Source organism: Anomaloglossus baeobatrachus, chromosome 4 (assembly GCF_048569485.1).
Source record: "Anomaloglossus baeobatrachus isolate aAnoBae1 chromosome 4, aAnoBae1.hap1, whole genome shotgun sequence".
In the NCBI taxonomy this organism is placed as follows: domain Eukaryota; kingdom Metazoa; phylum Chordata; class Amphibia; order Anura; family Aromobatidae; genus Anomaloglossus; species Anomaloglossus baeobatrachus.
In genome coordinates this window covers 637,563,207-637,578,900 of record NC_134356.1, presented here as the reverse complement: position 1 = coordinate 637,578,900, position 15,694 = coordinate 637,563,207, and the positions used below count along the sequence as shown (strand labels likewise).

The window sequence follows — 15,694 nt, the reverse complement described above, 5'->3', positions numbered from 1 at the left end:
GTGTAATACTTTGTGTGGCCTCCGGAGGCATAGCTATACACCCAATTGTCTGGGTCTCCCAATTGGAGCTAGAAGAAAAGGAATTTACGGTAAGTAAACAAAATTCCCTTCTTTGCTGAGAAACTCTCTGAGTCACTTTCACAATCCATGGCTCAGTCTATGGACAAATGGTCTGCCAAGCTGCTAGAAGCTTTGCAGTCCAGACCGGTCCTTACACAGGCCCCGGCCCCTGTTGGATCGTCGCCTCCAGGCCCCTCTCGGTCCGCGCCGCAGCGCGCCCCCAGGTTGGGCCCTAGGTCTCACGTGGAAGACTCCTGCCCGGACCACAGTCCTAGACAGGCTAAGCGGGCTCGCTGGGAATTTTCCCCGACTTCTTCACGCTGCTCGGGTTCCCAGCTTGAGGACTCTCTGGAGGACGAGGCGCACGTCGCAGCTCAGGGCTCTGACCCTGACGTCGCCCTTAACCTTGATACACCTGAAGGGGACGCCTTAGTGAATGATCTTATCTCGTCCATCAACCAGGTGTTGGATCTCTCTCCCCCGCCTCCTACTGTAGAGGAGTCGGCGTCTCAGCAGGAGAAACACCAGTTTAGGTTCCCCAAACGTACACGTAGTGCGTTTTTCGATCACATCACTAAAAGATGCCACTGACAGGCAGATAGAGCTCCTGGTGAAATCCATCTATGAAGCCACGGGCGCGTCTTTTGCCCCGGCCTTTGCAGCCATGTGGGCACTCCAAGCAATCTCAGCTTGTCTGGCTGAGATTAATGCGGTCACACGTAATTCTGCTCCGCAGGTTGCGTCTTTGACTTCTCAAGCGTCAGCTTTTTCTTCCTACGCCATGAACGCAGTCCTAGACTCTGCTAGCCGTACAGCGGTGGCATCCGCTAATTCTGTGGCAGTCCGCAGGGCCATGTGGCTGCGCGAATGGAAGGCAGACTCGGCCTCCAAGAGGTTCCTAACCGGTTTGCCGTTTTCTGGCGACCGCTTGTTTGGCGAACGATTGGATGAGATTATTAAGGAATCCAAGGGAAAAGACTCCTCCTTACCCCAGTCCAAACCTAAGAGACCTCAGCAACGAAAAATACAATCAAGGTTTCGTTCCTTTCGTCCCTCCGCCAAGCCCCAATCCTCTTCGTCCAGCAGGCCGGAGAAAGGCCAGAGGAACTCCTATGCGTGGCGGTCCAAGTCACGCCCCCAAAAGGCCGCAGGAGGCACTGCCTCCAAGGCGGCCTCATGACTCTCGGCATCCCCGAGCCGCATCCTCGGTCGGTGGCAGGCTCTCCCGCTTTTGCGACACCTGGTGGCCACATGTTCAAGACCGATGGGTGAGAGACATTCTGTCTCACGGTTACAGGATAGAGTTCAGCTCTCGTCCTCCGACTCATTTCTTCAGAACCTCTCCGCCCCCCGCTCAGGCCGACGCACTTTTTCAGGCAGTGGACGCTCTGAAGACAGAAGGAGTTGTGATCCCCGTTCCCCCTCAGGAACGTGGTCGCGGCTTTTACTCCAACTTGTTCGTGGTGCCAAAGAAGGACGGATCATTTTGTCCCGTTCTGGACCTCAAACTACTCAACAGACATGTGAGCACCAGAAGGTTTCGGATGGAATCTCTCCGCTCGGTCATCGCCTCGATGTCACAAGGAGACTTCCTAGCATCGATCGACATCAAGGATGCTTATCTCCACGTGCCGATCGCACTCGAACATCAACGCTTCTTGCGTTTCGCCATCGGGGACGAACACCTTCAGTTCGTGGCATTGCCTTTCGGCCTGGCGACAGCCCCACGGGTGTTCACCAAAGTCATGGCATCCGTCGTGGCGGTCCTACACTCTCAGGGCCACTCGGTGATTCCCTACTTAGACGATCTCCTAGTCAGGGCACCTTCTCGGGTGGCGTGTCAACACAGCCTTACCGTCGCTCTGGGGACTCTCCAGCAGTCAGGGTGGGGAGCGGTTTTTCTCCACCACAGGGCTCAGGGAACCTGGACTCCGATAGAGTCATCCCTTCAGAAGTATATCTAGCCCTATTGGCTTTCCATCGGTGGCTGGAGGGCAGACAGATCCGTATCCAGTCAGACAACGCCACTGCCGTCGCATACATCAACCACCAGGGCGGCACGCGCAGTCGTCATGCCTTCCAGGAAGTCAGGCGGATTCTGCAGTGGGTGGAAGCCACAGCCTCCACCATCTCCGCAGTTCACATCCCGGGCGTAGAAAACTGGGAAGCAGATTTTCTCAGTCGTCAGGGCATGGACGCGGGGGAATGGTCTCTTCACCCAGACGTGTTTCGAGAGATCTGTCGCCGCTGGGGAACGCCGGACGTCGATCTCATGGCGTCACGGCACAACAACAAAGTCCCGGCATTCATGGCTCGGTCTCAAGATCACAGAGCTCTGGCGGCGGACGCATTAGTTCAGGATTGGTCGCAGTTTCGACTGCCTTATGTGTTTCCTCCTCTGGCGATGCTGCCCAGAGTGTTACGCAAGATCAGGTCCGACTGCCGTCGCGCCATTCTCGTCGCTCCAGATTGGCCGAGGCGGTCGTGGTACCCGGATCTGTGGCATCTCACGGTGGGTCAACCGTGGGCGCTTCCAGACCGCCCAGACTTGCTGTCACAAGGGCCGTTTTTCCATCTGAATTCTGTGGCCCTCAACCTGACTGTGTGGCCATTGAGTCCTGGCTCCTAGCGTCTTCAGGGTTATCTCAGGATGTCATTGCCACCATGAGACAGGCCAGGAAACCAACGTCCGCCAAGATCTATTACAGGTCTTGGCAAATCTTCTTATCCTGGTGCTCTGATAATGGTTTTACTCCATGGCCGTTTGCCTTACCCACTTTTCTTTCATTCCTTCAATCCGGAATGGACAAGGGTTTGTCACTCGGCTCTCTCAAGGGACAAGTATCGGCACTCTCCGTATTTTTTCAAAAGCGCCTAGCCAGGCTTCCGCAGGTCCGCACGTTCCTGCAGGGAGTTTGCCACATAGTCCCACCTTACAAGCGTCCGCTGGAACCCTGGGACCTTAACAGGGTGCTAACGGCTCTTCAGAAACCACCTTTCGAGCCGCTGCGGGATGTCTCTTTATCACGTCTTTCGCAGAAGGTGGCATTTCTAGTGGCAGTTACATCACTCCGAAGAGTGTCGGAGCTTGCAGTGCTGTCATGCAAAGCCCCCTTCCTGGTGTTTCACCAGGATAAGGTGGTTCTGCGTCCTGTCCCGGAATTTCTCCCTAAGGTGGTATCTCCTTTTCATCTCAATCAGGATATCTCCTTACCTTCATTTTGCCCTAATCCAATTCACCAATGTGAAAAGGATTTGCACTCCTTAGATCTAGTGAGAGCACTCCGACACTACGTGTCTCGCACGGCGCCCCTGCGTCGTTCAGATGCGCTTTTTGTCCTTGTCGCTGGCCAGCGTGAGGGTTCGCAGGCTTCCAAGTCAACCTTGGCTCGGTGGATCAAGGAACCGATTCTTGAAGCCTACCGTTCTTCTGGGCTTCCTCTTCCTTCAGGGCTGAAAGCCCATTCTACCAGAGCCGTGGGTGCGTCCTGGGCATTGCGGCACCGGGCTACGGCTCAGCAGGTGTGTCAGGCAGCTACCTGGTCTAGTCTGCACACTTTCACGAAACACTATTAAGTGCATACCTATGCTTCGGCAGACGCCAGTCTAGGTAGGCGAGTCCTTCAGGCGGCGGTTGCCCACCTGTAAGAGGGGGCCGTTTCGGCTCTTTTTTATCGAGGTATTCTTTTACCCACCCAGGGACTGCTTTTGGACGTCCCAATTGTCTGGGTCTCCCAATGGAGCGACAAAGAAGGGAATTTTGTTTACGTACCGTAAATTCCTTTTCTTCTAGCTCCTATTGGGAGACCCAGCACCCGCCCCTGTGCCCTTCGGGCTGGTTGTTTTTTTGTGTACACATGTTGTTCATGTTGAATTGTTCTTTTGGTTCATGGTTTTCAGTTCTCCGAACATCCTTCGGACTGCATTTACCTTAGACCAATTTATAAGTTTCCTCCTTCCTGCTTTTGCACCAAAACTGAGGAGCCCGTGATGCACGGGAGGGTGTATAGGCAGAGGGGAGGGGTTACACTTTTTAAAGTGTAATACTTTGTGTGGCCTCCGGAGGCAGAAGCTATACACCCAATTGTCTGGGTCTCCCAATAGGAGCTAGAAGAAAAGGAATTTACGGTAAGTAAACAAAATTCCCTTCTTCTAAAGATTCTTTATCATATGCTAATGAGGCCAGGGACTAGTCGTGAAGGCATTACTTCACCCGACTAGCCACCCTCTTAACATGTTAGTATGCCCATAGGGGCGTGCTAACATGCTATTCAATGCAGCATCACCAGCAGTGACCCGTGTATCTGTGTCCGCAGTGAACACTGAGCTGAATGTCCCACACTTCTGGTCATGCGCACTGATCCTGTCTGAAGTCAGGATGCGTAGACCCGGCTTTATACTGCGCATGACCGGAAGTGCCTGGCATTCAGCTCCGCATTCACCGCAGACAAAGGTACGCGTATCACCGATGGTGACGCTACATTGAATAGCATGTTACCACGCCCCTGTTTGTGTACTAACATGCTAAGCAGGCGGCTAGTCGGGGGAAGTAATGCCCTTACGACTAGTCCCCGCGCTCTTTAGCATATTATAAAAATCTTTAGAAATACTTTTTCTAAAGATCTCTTTATCTATGCTACTGTATACAGGGACCGTTAGGCAGGGAATAGCAATATACACCCAGATCTGCTCGTGGCACCGGGTGCATATTGGACTTCACAGGTTCCCTTTAAATGGTCTTCATCATATCTTCTCTGTTTTCAGGAATTGACCAATCAGATCCACCTGAGCCCCAAGCAGCACTACGTTTCCCTGTTAAAGCTGGTTAAAAGGATTCAGAACAACGAGGACTCACAAGTTGAGCTACAAAGATGGGGCCTCCAAATCGACTCGGACATACATTTGGTAGGCATTTGTTGCATTATACCATCTACTGCATGTCCTAATGTTTGCATAGGAAAAGGAAAGTATGTGCAGAAGTATCGCAGGCTGACAAATAACTGGGGTTTTTTTTTTGTAATATTCATTCATTTCTGAAAACTCCATTTAAAGGGTGTGTCCATTTTTGGGGACAATTTTATTTTATTTCTTTCATTAAGAGGGTTTTTTGGCCTTTAAAGTACCAGTCTGCAGTCACTTTGTGCGACTGCAGACTTCAGAAACCTCATATTGCTCTTTGAGGAGTCTCTGGTTTCAGCGGCAGGCGTGTGACTTATTTTACATACATGCGATCACATGCTGACTAGATAGACGCGGCCTCCCTCAATGCAAGTCTAGTCTGAAGGTGGTGAGAAATATACAAATGAGACACTTATAGTCACACGCCCTCCCAGAATCAGCGAATACTCACCGCATTCAGTGTGTGCGATGTGACGATTCACATCTATGTGACTGCAGACTTAACACTAGAAGTCCCAGAAAGGAGTCATTTAACATTTCTACCATTGAAACCCTATGGAGCTCGAAATTCCTGGGACTTCTAGCGTTAAAAACTAAAGCCGGTCAACCCCTCTAAATACCTGTATTTGGGGCTAAAAATCATTTTCTTTGTCGCTCCTAATTGGGAGACCCAGACAATTGGGTGTATAGCTACTGCCTCCGGAGGCCGCACAAAGTACTACACTTAAAAGTGTAAGGCCCCTCCCCTTCTGGCTATACACCCCCCGTGGGATCACGGGTTCCTCAGTTTTTTGCTTTGTGCGAAGGAGGTCAGACACGCACGCATAGCTCCACTGTTTAGTCAGCAGCAGCTGCTGACTATGTCGGATGGAAGAAAAGAGGGCCCATACAGGGCCCCCAGCATGCTCCCTTCTCACCCCACTTTCTGTCGGCGGTGTTTAAGGTTGAGGTACCCATTGCGGGTACGGAGGCTGGAGCCCACATGCTGATTCCTTCCCCATCAGGGTTCCGGGTGAAGTGGGACTTTACCGGTCTCCAGGCACTGAGACCGTGCTCCATCCGCAGCCCCTGGAGAAGCCGCTGGATATGGAGCTGAGTATCGTCAGGGACAGCCCCTGCTCCGTCAAGGTACTCTGTGTCCCCGTGCATACCGCGCGCACACCGCAGCATGGCTGGGTGTGTTAGTGCGCCGGGGACATCAGCGCTGCTGCGCTTGTGCCATTTCCTCACTACAGCTTGGCTGAGTGGGTAGACTTAGGGCGAACGGTCGCGCCGGCCGCTGGGGTCAGTCACACTGCGACGCGGCTGGGACTTGTGGTGCGCCGGGGACTTTCGCGCTGGCCGTGCATATATCACGGCCGCGCTTATTACTACAGTCCCCGGCTTTTGCGGCCTAGTTCGTCTCGTTCCCGCCTCCGCACCTGCCAGTCAGGAGGAGGGCGGGACGCCGTACAGAGCATCAGCGCTGAGGGCTGGAGTCTGTTTTACATACTCCAGCCCTCACACCAGGCACAGTAGGACGCAGTTTCCCGCACTTTGTTTGTGGCACGCCCACGGTCCGCCCCTCTTCACAGGACGCCGGCAGCCATTCCTGTCTGCACGCTGAGCTGGAGAGGGGAGCCTGGGAGACCCAGACACGGGATTCTACGACCTCATACCCGCTTTTCAGCGGGCGGTAAGCAGCCCTCAAGGGCTCACCCCCACTTGTGCCGTTGTGTACTTGGTATTTTGTGTTTGCAAATACTTTTCACTGTACGGTCGCTGGTGATTCTCGGCTATATACCCTCCTAGATTGCAAGGAGGCAACAGCATGTCGTCCGTTAAACGCAAGGGTGCCAAGGCACAGACTTTATATGCTGCCTGTACCGCATGTGGGGCTACTCTACCGGCAGGTTCCACTGACCCCCATTGTGTGCAGTGCTCGGCCCCTGCAGCACTTGCTCAGCCGGGGCCTCTGCTAGACGTGACCCAGGGTGTACCACCTGTGAATGCTGTCCAGGTGACAGGAACGGAGTTTGCAGCTTTTGCTGATAGATTGTCTATGACAATGTCTAAGATTCTTGAAACATTGCAGTCTAGACCAGTAACTCAGACCACGGACACTGTTGAATCATTGCTCCCTGGTCCCCCTCAACTGGAACACTTCCGGGCTCCGGGGGTGTCACATGCACCCCAGGGTGACGGCTCTGACTCGGACGACAGTCCCAGACAGCCTAAGCGGGCTCGCTATGAGGGGCCCTCAACTTCGTCTCACTGGTCAGGATCCCAGCGGGATGAATCTATGGGTGATGAGGCGGATGTAACTGATCAGGATTCTGATCCTGGGACCGCTCTCAATCTGGATACACCGGATGGTGACGCCATAGTGAATGATCTTATAGCGTCCATCAATAAGATGTTAGATATTTCTCCGCCAGCTCCTCCTGAGGAGGAGTCAGCTTCACAGCATGAGAAATTCCATTTCAGATATCCCAAGCGTAAATTAAGCTCTTTTCTGGACCACTCTGACTTTAGAGACGCAATCCAGAAACACCACGCTTATCCCGATAAGCGGTTTTCCAAACGGCTTAAAGATACACGCTATCCTTTTCCCCCTGACGTGGTCAAGGGCTGGACCCAGTGTCCCAAGGTGGACCCTCCAATCTCCAGGCTTGCAACTAGATCCTTAGTTGCAGTGGAAGATGGAGCGGCACTTAAAGATGCCACTGACAGACAGATGGAGCTCTGGTTGAAATCCATCTATGAAGCTATTGGAGCGTCGTTGGCGCCAGCATTCGCAGCCGTATGGGCACTCCAAGCTATTTCAGCTGGGCTTACACAAGTCGACACTGTCACACGTACATCTGCTCCGCAGGTGGCACCATTGACCTCTCAGATGTCTGCATTCGCGTCTTACGCGATTAATGCTGTCCTAGACTCTACGAGCCGTACGGCGGTGGCGTCAGCCAACTCCGTAGTTTTCCGCAGATCCTTGTGGTTGAGGGAATGGAAGGCAGATTCTGCTTCCAAGAAGTGCTTAACCAGTTTGCCTTTTTCTCGTGACCGATTGTTTGGTGAGCGTTTGGATGAAATCATTAAACACTCCAAGGGTAAGGATTCATCCTTACCTCAACACAGACAAAACAAACCCCAACAAAGGAGGGGTCAGTCTGGTTTTCGGTCCTTTCGAGGCTCAGGCAGGTCCCAATTCTCCTCGTCTAAGAGGACTCAAAAGGATCAGAGAGGCTCAGATTCTTGGCGGACTCAATCACGCCCAAAAAAGACAGCAGGAAGAACCGTCACCAAGACGGCTTCCTCATGACTCTCAGTCTCCTCTTTCCGCATCCTCGGTCGGTGGCAGGCTCTCCCGCTTTGGCGACATTTGGCTGTCACAGGTCAGGATAGAGTTCAGCTCTCGTCCTCCATCTCGTTTCTTCAGAACTTCTCCACCGCCCGACCGGGCCGATGCTCTGCTGCAGGCGGTGGCCGCTCTAAAGGCGGAAGGAGTGGTGACTTCCGTTCCTCTTCAGGAACAAGGTCACGGTTTTTACTCCAATTTGTTTGTGGTGCCAAAGAAGGACGGGTCGTTTCGTCCCGTCCTGGATCTAAAGTTGCTCAACAAACACGTAAAAACCAGGAGGTTCCGGATGGAATCTCTCCGCTCCGTCATCGCCTCAATGTCTCAAGGAGATTTCCTAGCATCAATAGACATCAAGGATGCTTATCTCCACGTGCCGATTGCGCCAGAGCATCAGCGTTTTCTACGCTTCGTTATAGGAAGCGAACACCTGCAGTTCGTAGTCATGGCTGCAGTAGTAGCAGTCCTGCACTCGCAGGGTCACTCTGTGATTCCGTATTTGGACGATCTACTTATCAAGGCACCCTCTCAAGAGGCATGCCAACACAGTTTGAACGTGGCACTGAAGACTCTCCAGAGTTTCGGGTGGATTGTCAACTTTGCAAAGTCAAATCTAACCCCGACCCAATCACTAACATATCTTGGCATGGAGTTTCATACTCTCTCAGCGATAGTGAAACTTCCACTGGACAAGCAGTGCTCGCTGCAGACAGGGGTGCAATCTCTCCTTCAGGGCCAGTCGCACACCTTGAGGCGCCTCATGCATTTCCTAGGGAAAATGGTGGCAGCAATGGAAGCAGTCCCTTTCGCGCAGTTTCATCTGCGCCCTCTACAATGGGACATTCTCCGCCAATGGGACGGGAAGTCGACGTCCCTCGACAGGGATGTTTCCCTCTCTCAGACAGCCAAGGCTTCTCTCCGGTGGTGGCTTCTTCCCACCTCTTTGTCAAAAGGAAGGTCGTTCCTACCCCCATCCTGGGCGGTAGTCACGACACATGCGAGCCTATCAGGGTGGGGAGCAGTGTTTCTTCACCACAGGGCTCAGGGTACGTGGACTCGGAAAGAGTCCACCCTTCAGATCAATGTTCTGGAAATCAGAGCAGTCTATCTTGCCCTGCAAGCCTTCCAACAGTGGCTGGAAGGCAAGCAGATCCGAATTCAGTCGGACAATTCCACGGCGGTGGCGTACATCAACCACCAAGGGGGAACACGCAGTCGGCAAGCCTTCCAGGAAGTAAGGCGGATTCTGTCGTGGGTGGAAGACACAGCATCCACCATATCCGCAGTTCACATCCCAGGCGTGGAAAACTGGGAAGCAGATTTTCTCAGTCGCCAGGGCATGGACGCAGGGGAATGGTCCCTTCACCCGGACGTGTTTCAGGAGATCTGTCGCCGCTGGGGGATGCCGGACGTCGACCTGATCACGACACAACAACAAGGTCCCGGTTTTCATGGCACGATCTCACGATCACCGAGCTTGGGCGGCAGACGCCTTAGTTCAAGATTGGTCACAGTTCCGGCTACCTTATGTGTTCCCACCTCTGGCACTGTTGCCCAGAGTGCTCCGAAAGATCAGGTCCGACTGCCGCCGCGCCATTCTCGTCGCTCCAGACTGGCCAAGGAGGTCGTGGTACCCGGATCTGTGGCACCTCACGGTAGGCCAACCGTGGGCGCTACCAGACCGTCCAGACTTGCTGTCTCAAGGGCCGTTTTTCCATCTGAATTCTGCGGCCCTGAACCTGACTGTGTGGCCATTGAGTCCTGGATCCTAGGGGCCTCAGGTTTATCTCATGAGGTGGTTGCCACCATGAGACAGGCTAGGAAACCATCCTCTGCCAAGATCTACCACAGGACGTGGAAGATATTCCTATCTTGGTGCTCTGCCCAGGGAGTTTCTCCCTGGCCATTTGCATTGCCTATTTTTCTTTCCTTCCTGCAGTCTGGGTTGGAAAAAGGTTTGTCGCTTAGCTCCCTTAAAGGTCAAGTCTCCGCGCTATCCGTATTTTTTCAGAAACAACTAGCGCGACTTCCTAAGGTACGCACGTTCCTGCAAGGAGTCTGTCATATCGTCCCTCCTTACAAGCGGCCGTTGGAGCCCTGGGATCTGAACAAGGTTCTAATTGCTCTCCAGAAGCCGCCTTTCGAGCCTATGAAGGAGATTTCCTTTTCTCGGCTTTCACAGAAAGTGGCTTTTCTAGTGGCGGTCACGTCTCTTCGGAGAGTGTCCGAGCTGGCGGCGTTATCTTGCAAATCTCCCTTCCTGGTATTTCACCAGGACAAGGTAGTTCTGCGTCCAATTCCAGAGTTTCTTCCCAAGGTGGTATCTTCCTTTCATCTCAATCAGGATATCACTTTACCGTCTTTGTGTCCGCATCCAGTTCACCAATTCGAAAAGGGTTTGCATTTGTTGGACCTGGTGAGAGCACTCAGGATCTACATTTCCCGCACGGCGCCCCTGCGCCGCTCGGATGCACTCTTTATCCTGGTCGCTGGTCAGCGTAAAGGGTCGCAAGCTTCCAAATCCACCCTTGCGCGGTGGATCAAGGAACCAATTCTTCACACCTACCATTCTGCTGGGCTTCCGATTCCATCTGGACTGAAGGCCCATTCTACCAGAGCCGTGGGTGCGTCCTGGGCATTACGGCATCAGGCTACGGCTCAGCAGGTGTGCCAGGCGGCTACCTGGTCGAGTCTGCACACTTTTACCAAACATTATCAGGTGCATACCTTCGCTTCGGCGGATGCCGGCCTAGGTAGACAAGTCCTTCAGGCGGCGGTGGCCCACCTGTAGGAAAGGTCTGCTTGACAGCCCTATCACGAGGTATTCTTTTACCCACCCAGGGACTGCTTTTGGACGTCCCAATTGTCTGGGTCTCCCAATGGAGCGACAAAGAAGAAGGGAATTTTGTTTACTTACCGTAAATTCCTTTTCTTCTAGCTCCAATTGGGAGACCCAGCACCCGCCCTGTTTTTTCTTAGGGATTTTGTTTTTCGGGTGCACATGTTGTTCATGTTAATAAGTTCAGTTCTCCGATGTTTATCGGATTGAATTTGTTTTTGAAACAGTTATTGGCTTTCCTCCTTCTTGCTTTTGCACTAAAACTGAGGAACCCGTGATCCCACGGGGGGGTGTATAGCCAGAAGGGGAGGGGCCTTACACTTTTAAGTGTAGTACTTTGTGCGGCCTCCGGAGGCAGTAGCTATACACCCAATTGTCTGGGTCTCCCAATTGGAGCTAGAAGAAAAGGAATTTACGGTAAGTAAACAAAATTCCCTTCTTTGCAGTTGGGTGTCATTAAATACATTGCACTGTTTTGGCTTTTACAAACTCTTTGTTTCCCTACACATTCTGCTTTAATTTGGTCTTTGATTAGAAATCATCTGAGAGGAGCTCAGAAAAGACCGAGGAGAGTTACAAACTCCCCTCCAGACCATCGTAGCCTGCTCACTGATGGACTCTCAGTTCACTCAGTCTTAAGCGAGCAGGCGACTAGTGCAACACAACTACAAAAAAATATTTCTTTTGAAATGCACATATGCAAGTAAAAAAAATGAGCTCCAAAGGGGGGTTAAACGGAATCTATTATCAGACTTAGTAACTATAAGCTGCGGCCACCACCAGTGGGCTCTTATATAAATCATTCTAACATGCTGTATATAAGAGCCCGGGCCGCTGTGTAGAACATAAAAAACACTTTATAATCCTCACCTAAATGGTCGGTGCGGTGCAGACTGGTCAGATAGGTGTCTCGGTTCTCCGGGTGCGGCGCCTCCTCTTTCGGCCATCTTTGTCGTCCTTCTGAAGCCTGGGTGCATGTCGCGTCCTATGTCATGCACATGCGCTGGCATTGAGGTCCTGCGCAGGCGCACTACAATACTTTGATCTGCCCTGTTCAGTACAGATCAACGTGCGCCTGTGCAGGACCTCAATGCTGGCTAATGTTAATGACATAATAATATTTATTTCTATAGCGCCAACATATTCCGCAGCGCTTTACATTTCTGGAGGATCATATACAAGCAACAGTTATAGAAGATACAATATTTAAAGGGGGAAAAAAAAGGCAACCCTGCTCATGAGGGCTTACAATCTACAATGAGATGAGGGGGGCAAGGTACAAGTGATTATTTACAATGACAATCCAGCCATCTCAAGGAAATGGGGGATAGATAATGGCTGCCTGGACCAGTTGGCCAGAACCTTGAGATGCATTTGGGTGCCATGGAGTTTGACGTGAGGTTATTTTTTGATAAGTTGTGGAGGGATTAGGTGAAATTAGTTCGGCTAGGGAGTGTTATAGGCCGCCCTAAAAAGATGCGTTTTTAGGGTGCGTCTGAAGCTGAGTAACTTGTGATTCATCCTAACTTCTTGGGGTAGAGCGTTCCAGAGGTTTGGTGCAGCTCGGAAGAAGTCTTGGATTCGGGAGTGGGAGGTCCGAATTATGTGGATGTTAGTTGAAAGTCATTTGCAGAGCGTAGAGAACGGGTGGGGTGATAGACAGAGAGGAGGGTGGAGATGTAGGGGGGTGCCGCACTGTGGAGACGCTTCGTGCACCCAGGCTTCAGAAGGACGACAAAGATGGCCGAAAGAGGAGGCGGAGAACGGAGACACCCATCCGACCAGTATGCACCGCACCACACTGCACCTACCCTTTAGGTGAGTATTATAAAGTGATTTTTACGTTCTACACAGCGGCCTGGGCTCTTATATACAGCATGTAAGAATGTTGTATATAAGAGCCCAGTGGTGGTGGCCGCAGCTTTTAGTCACCAAATCTATTGACAGGTTCCCTTTAAGGACTCATTAACTATTTGTATGCCCTCCAAGTATAGTGGATACTTTCAGTGGGGATTTTCAATGTTAACTAAGAGGTCTGCTTTACCAAATTCCGTTTTACTGCTTTGTGTAGACAACTGGAAGGATCCTACCAATGGAGAAGATTAACCTAAGGAATTACTCGTTCCCACCAGGAGAGGACTTGAATTGGACCAGAGAAGTGACCCGAGAGGCGTCCATATCCGCTGTGAGTATGCCTACTTTTTAGTATAATGGGTGATGTTAAAACTCATTGTATTTGTGATGTGGCTCTGTCGTACCCCGGCTTTACTGAACTATACATGAGATACAAAAAAGAAAGCGCATCAAAAACTAATCCACTTCATAATATAAATCACATTCTGTAGTGATAGAATATACAAATGACATATGCAGAACGTACAAAACATCCACAAATTATAACACTGAGAAAATGAATTTCTTTGTTGCTCCATTGGGAGACCCAGACAATTGGGTGTATAGCTTCTGCCTCCGGAGGCCACACAAAGTACTACACTTTAAAAGTGTAACCCCTCCCCTCTGCCTATACACCCTCCCGTGCATCACGGGCTCCTCAGTTTTATGCTTTGTGTGGAAGGAGGCACACATCCACTCATGCATTCTCAGATTAGTTATATCGGTTGGAAGAAAAGAGGACCCCCCACGGGGCCCCCGGCATGTTCCCTTCTCACCCCACTATGTCGGCGGTGCTGTTAAGGTTGAGGTACCCATTGCGGGTACAAAGGCCGGAGCCTCATGCCGTTTTCCTTCACCATCCCTTAGTGGCTCTGGGAGAAGTGGGATCCTGACCGGTCATCCATTCACTGGGACCGGGCTCCCTCCGCAGCCCCTGTGGGAATCTGCTGGACAGGAGTCTATTTATCCTCAGGGACCGGGCCCTGCATCTATAAGGTACTCTGTGTCCCCATGGGGACTGTGCATGGAGCACCTGCTTCCCGGACGCTGCAGCAGCTGCTGATTTGTGAAGACAGGGGGACTTCCGCGCCGACCGCGCCTGCTTGTCGGCCGCGGTTTTAAATTTAGTCCCCGGCTTCATCGCGGCCTAGTAGCAAAAATCCCGCCCCCGGACCTGCCTGTCAGGGGTAAGGGCGGGACGGCCGGCCTGATGTCAGCTGTGAGGGCAGGAGCATCCTGGATGTGTCCTCCCCCCTCACTGATCACTGTGGGGACCCCAGATTCCCGCACTTTTCTAGCACCGCCCACGGCTCCACTCCTCCCCTGAGCGCTCCGGCAGCCATGTTTTCTTTGTCGCTCCTAATTGGGAGACCCAGACAATTGGGTGTATAGCTATGCCTCCGGAGGCCACACAAAGTATTACACTAAAAGTGTAACGCCCCTCCCCTTCAGCCTATACACCCCCCGTGCTGCTACGGGCTCATCAGTTTTTATGCTTTGTGCGAAGGAGGTCAGACATGCACGCATAGCTCCACAGCTTAGTCAGCAGCAGCTGCTGACTATGTCGGATGGAAGAAAAGAGGGCCCATAACAGGGCCCCCAGCATGCTCCCTTCTCACCCCACTCTTGTCGGCGGTGTTGTTAAGGTTGAGGTATCCATTGCGGGTACGGAGGCTGGAGCCCACATGCTGCTTTCCTTCCCCATCCCTCAATTAGGGCTCTGGGTGAAGTGGGATCCTTTCGGTCTCCAGGCACATGAGACCGTGCTCCATCCACAGCTCCTGAGGACCATGCTGGATAGGAGCCGAGTATCGTTCAGGGACATGGCCCTGCTACTTTGAGGTACTCTGTGTCCCCGTGGGGACCGCGCACAGCAACACTCCAGCATTGCTGGGTGTGCTAGTGCACCGGGGACAGCAGCGCTGACTGAGTTTGTGCCATTACACACTTCAGCGTCACTGAGTGTGTTCGTGTAGGGGGACTACCGCGCTGACCGCCGCTGCCATGGTTATCACTGCGGCGCGGCTGGGACTGTTAGTGCGCCGGGGACTTCCGCGCCGACCGCGCTTATACGACGGCCGCGCTTATAACTCGAGTCCCCGGCTTTTGCGGCCTAGTCTCTTTTTCTTCCCGCCCCCAGCCCTGCCAGTCAGGGGAAGGGCGGGACGCTGTACAGGACGGCAGCACTGAGGGCTGGAGCATGCTTTGCATACTCCACCCCCCTCACTCTGCACAGTGGGGCACCAGTTCCCGCACTTTTCTGGGTCACGCCCACGGCTCCCTCCTCTCCTCAGGACGCCGGCAGCCATTCCTCTCAGCTCTGCTAACGCTGGAGAGGAGAGACAAGCTCAGGGAGACCCAGGCAGGAATTCTGGTGCCCACACAACCGCTTTGCGCAGGCGGTAAGCAGCACCTGTGGTGCTGGCCCCACTAGTGCAGAAGTGTACTTATAGATTATATGATTATAGGCTATACTTTACACTGTATGGTGCACGGTTGTTTTTGGCTATATACCCTCCTGTATTGCTCAGAGGAGACAACAGCATGTCGTCCACAAATAGCAAGGGTGCCATGGCACAGACTTACTATGCTGCCTGTGCAGCATGTACGGCTATACTGCCGGCAGGTTCCACTGACCCTCATTGTGTGCAATGCTCGGCCCCTGT

The 15,694-nt window shown here is 52.5% G+C and overlaps 1 protein-coding gene across 1 annotated transcript in view; it reads left to right on the top strand.

Moving 5' to 3' along the window:
* PIWIL2 (piwi like RNA-mediated gene silencing 2) overlaps positions 1-15,694 on the top strand; it is a 376,860-nt gene that overhangs the window by 239,703 nt on the left and 121,463 nt on the right. The window contains exons 15-16 of the mRNA XM_075346446.1: positions 4,825-4,965; positions 13,207-13,320. Of these exons, the coding sequence (XP_075202561.1) occupies positions 4,825-4,965; positions 13,207-13,320 (255 nt within the window). The remainder of the gene's footprint in view (positions 1-4,824; positions 4,966-13,206; positions 13,321-15,694) is intronic.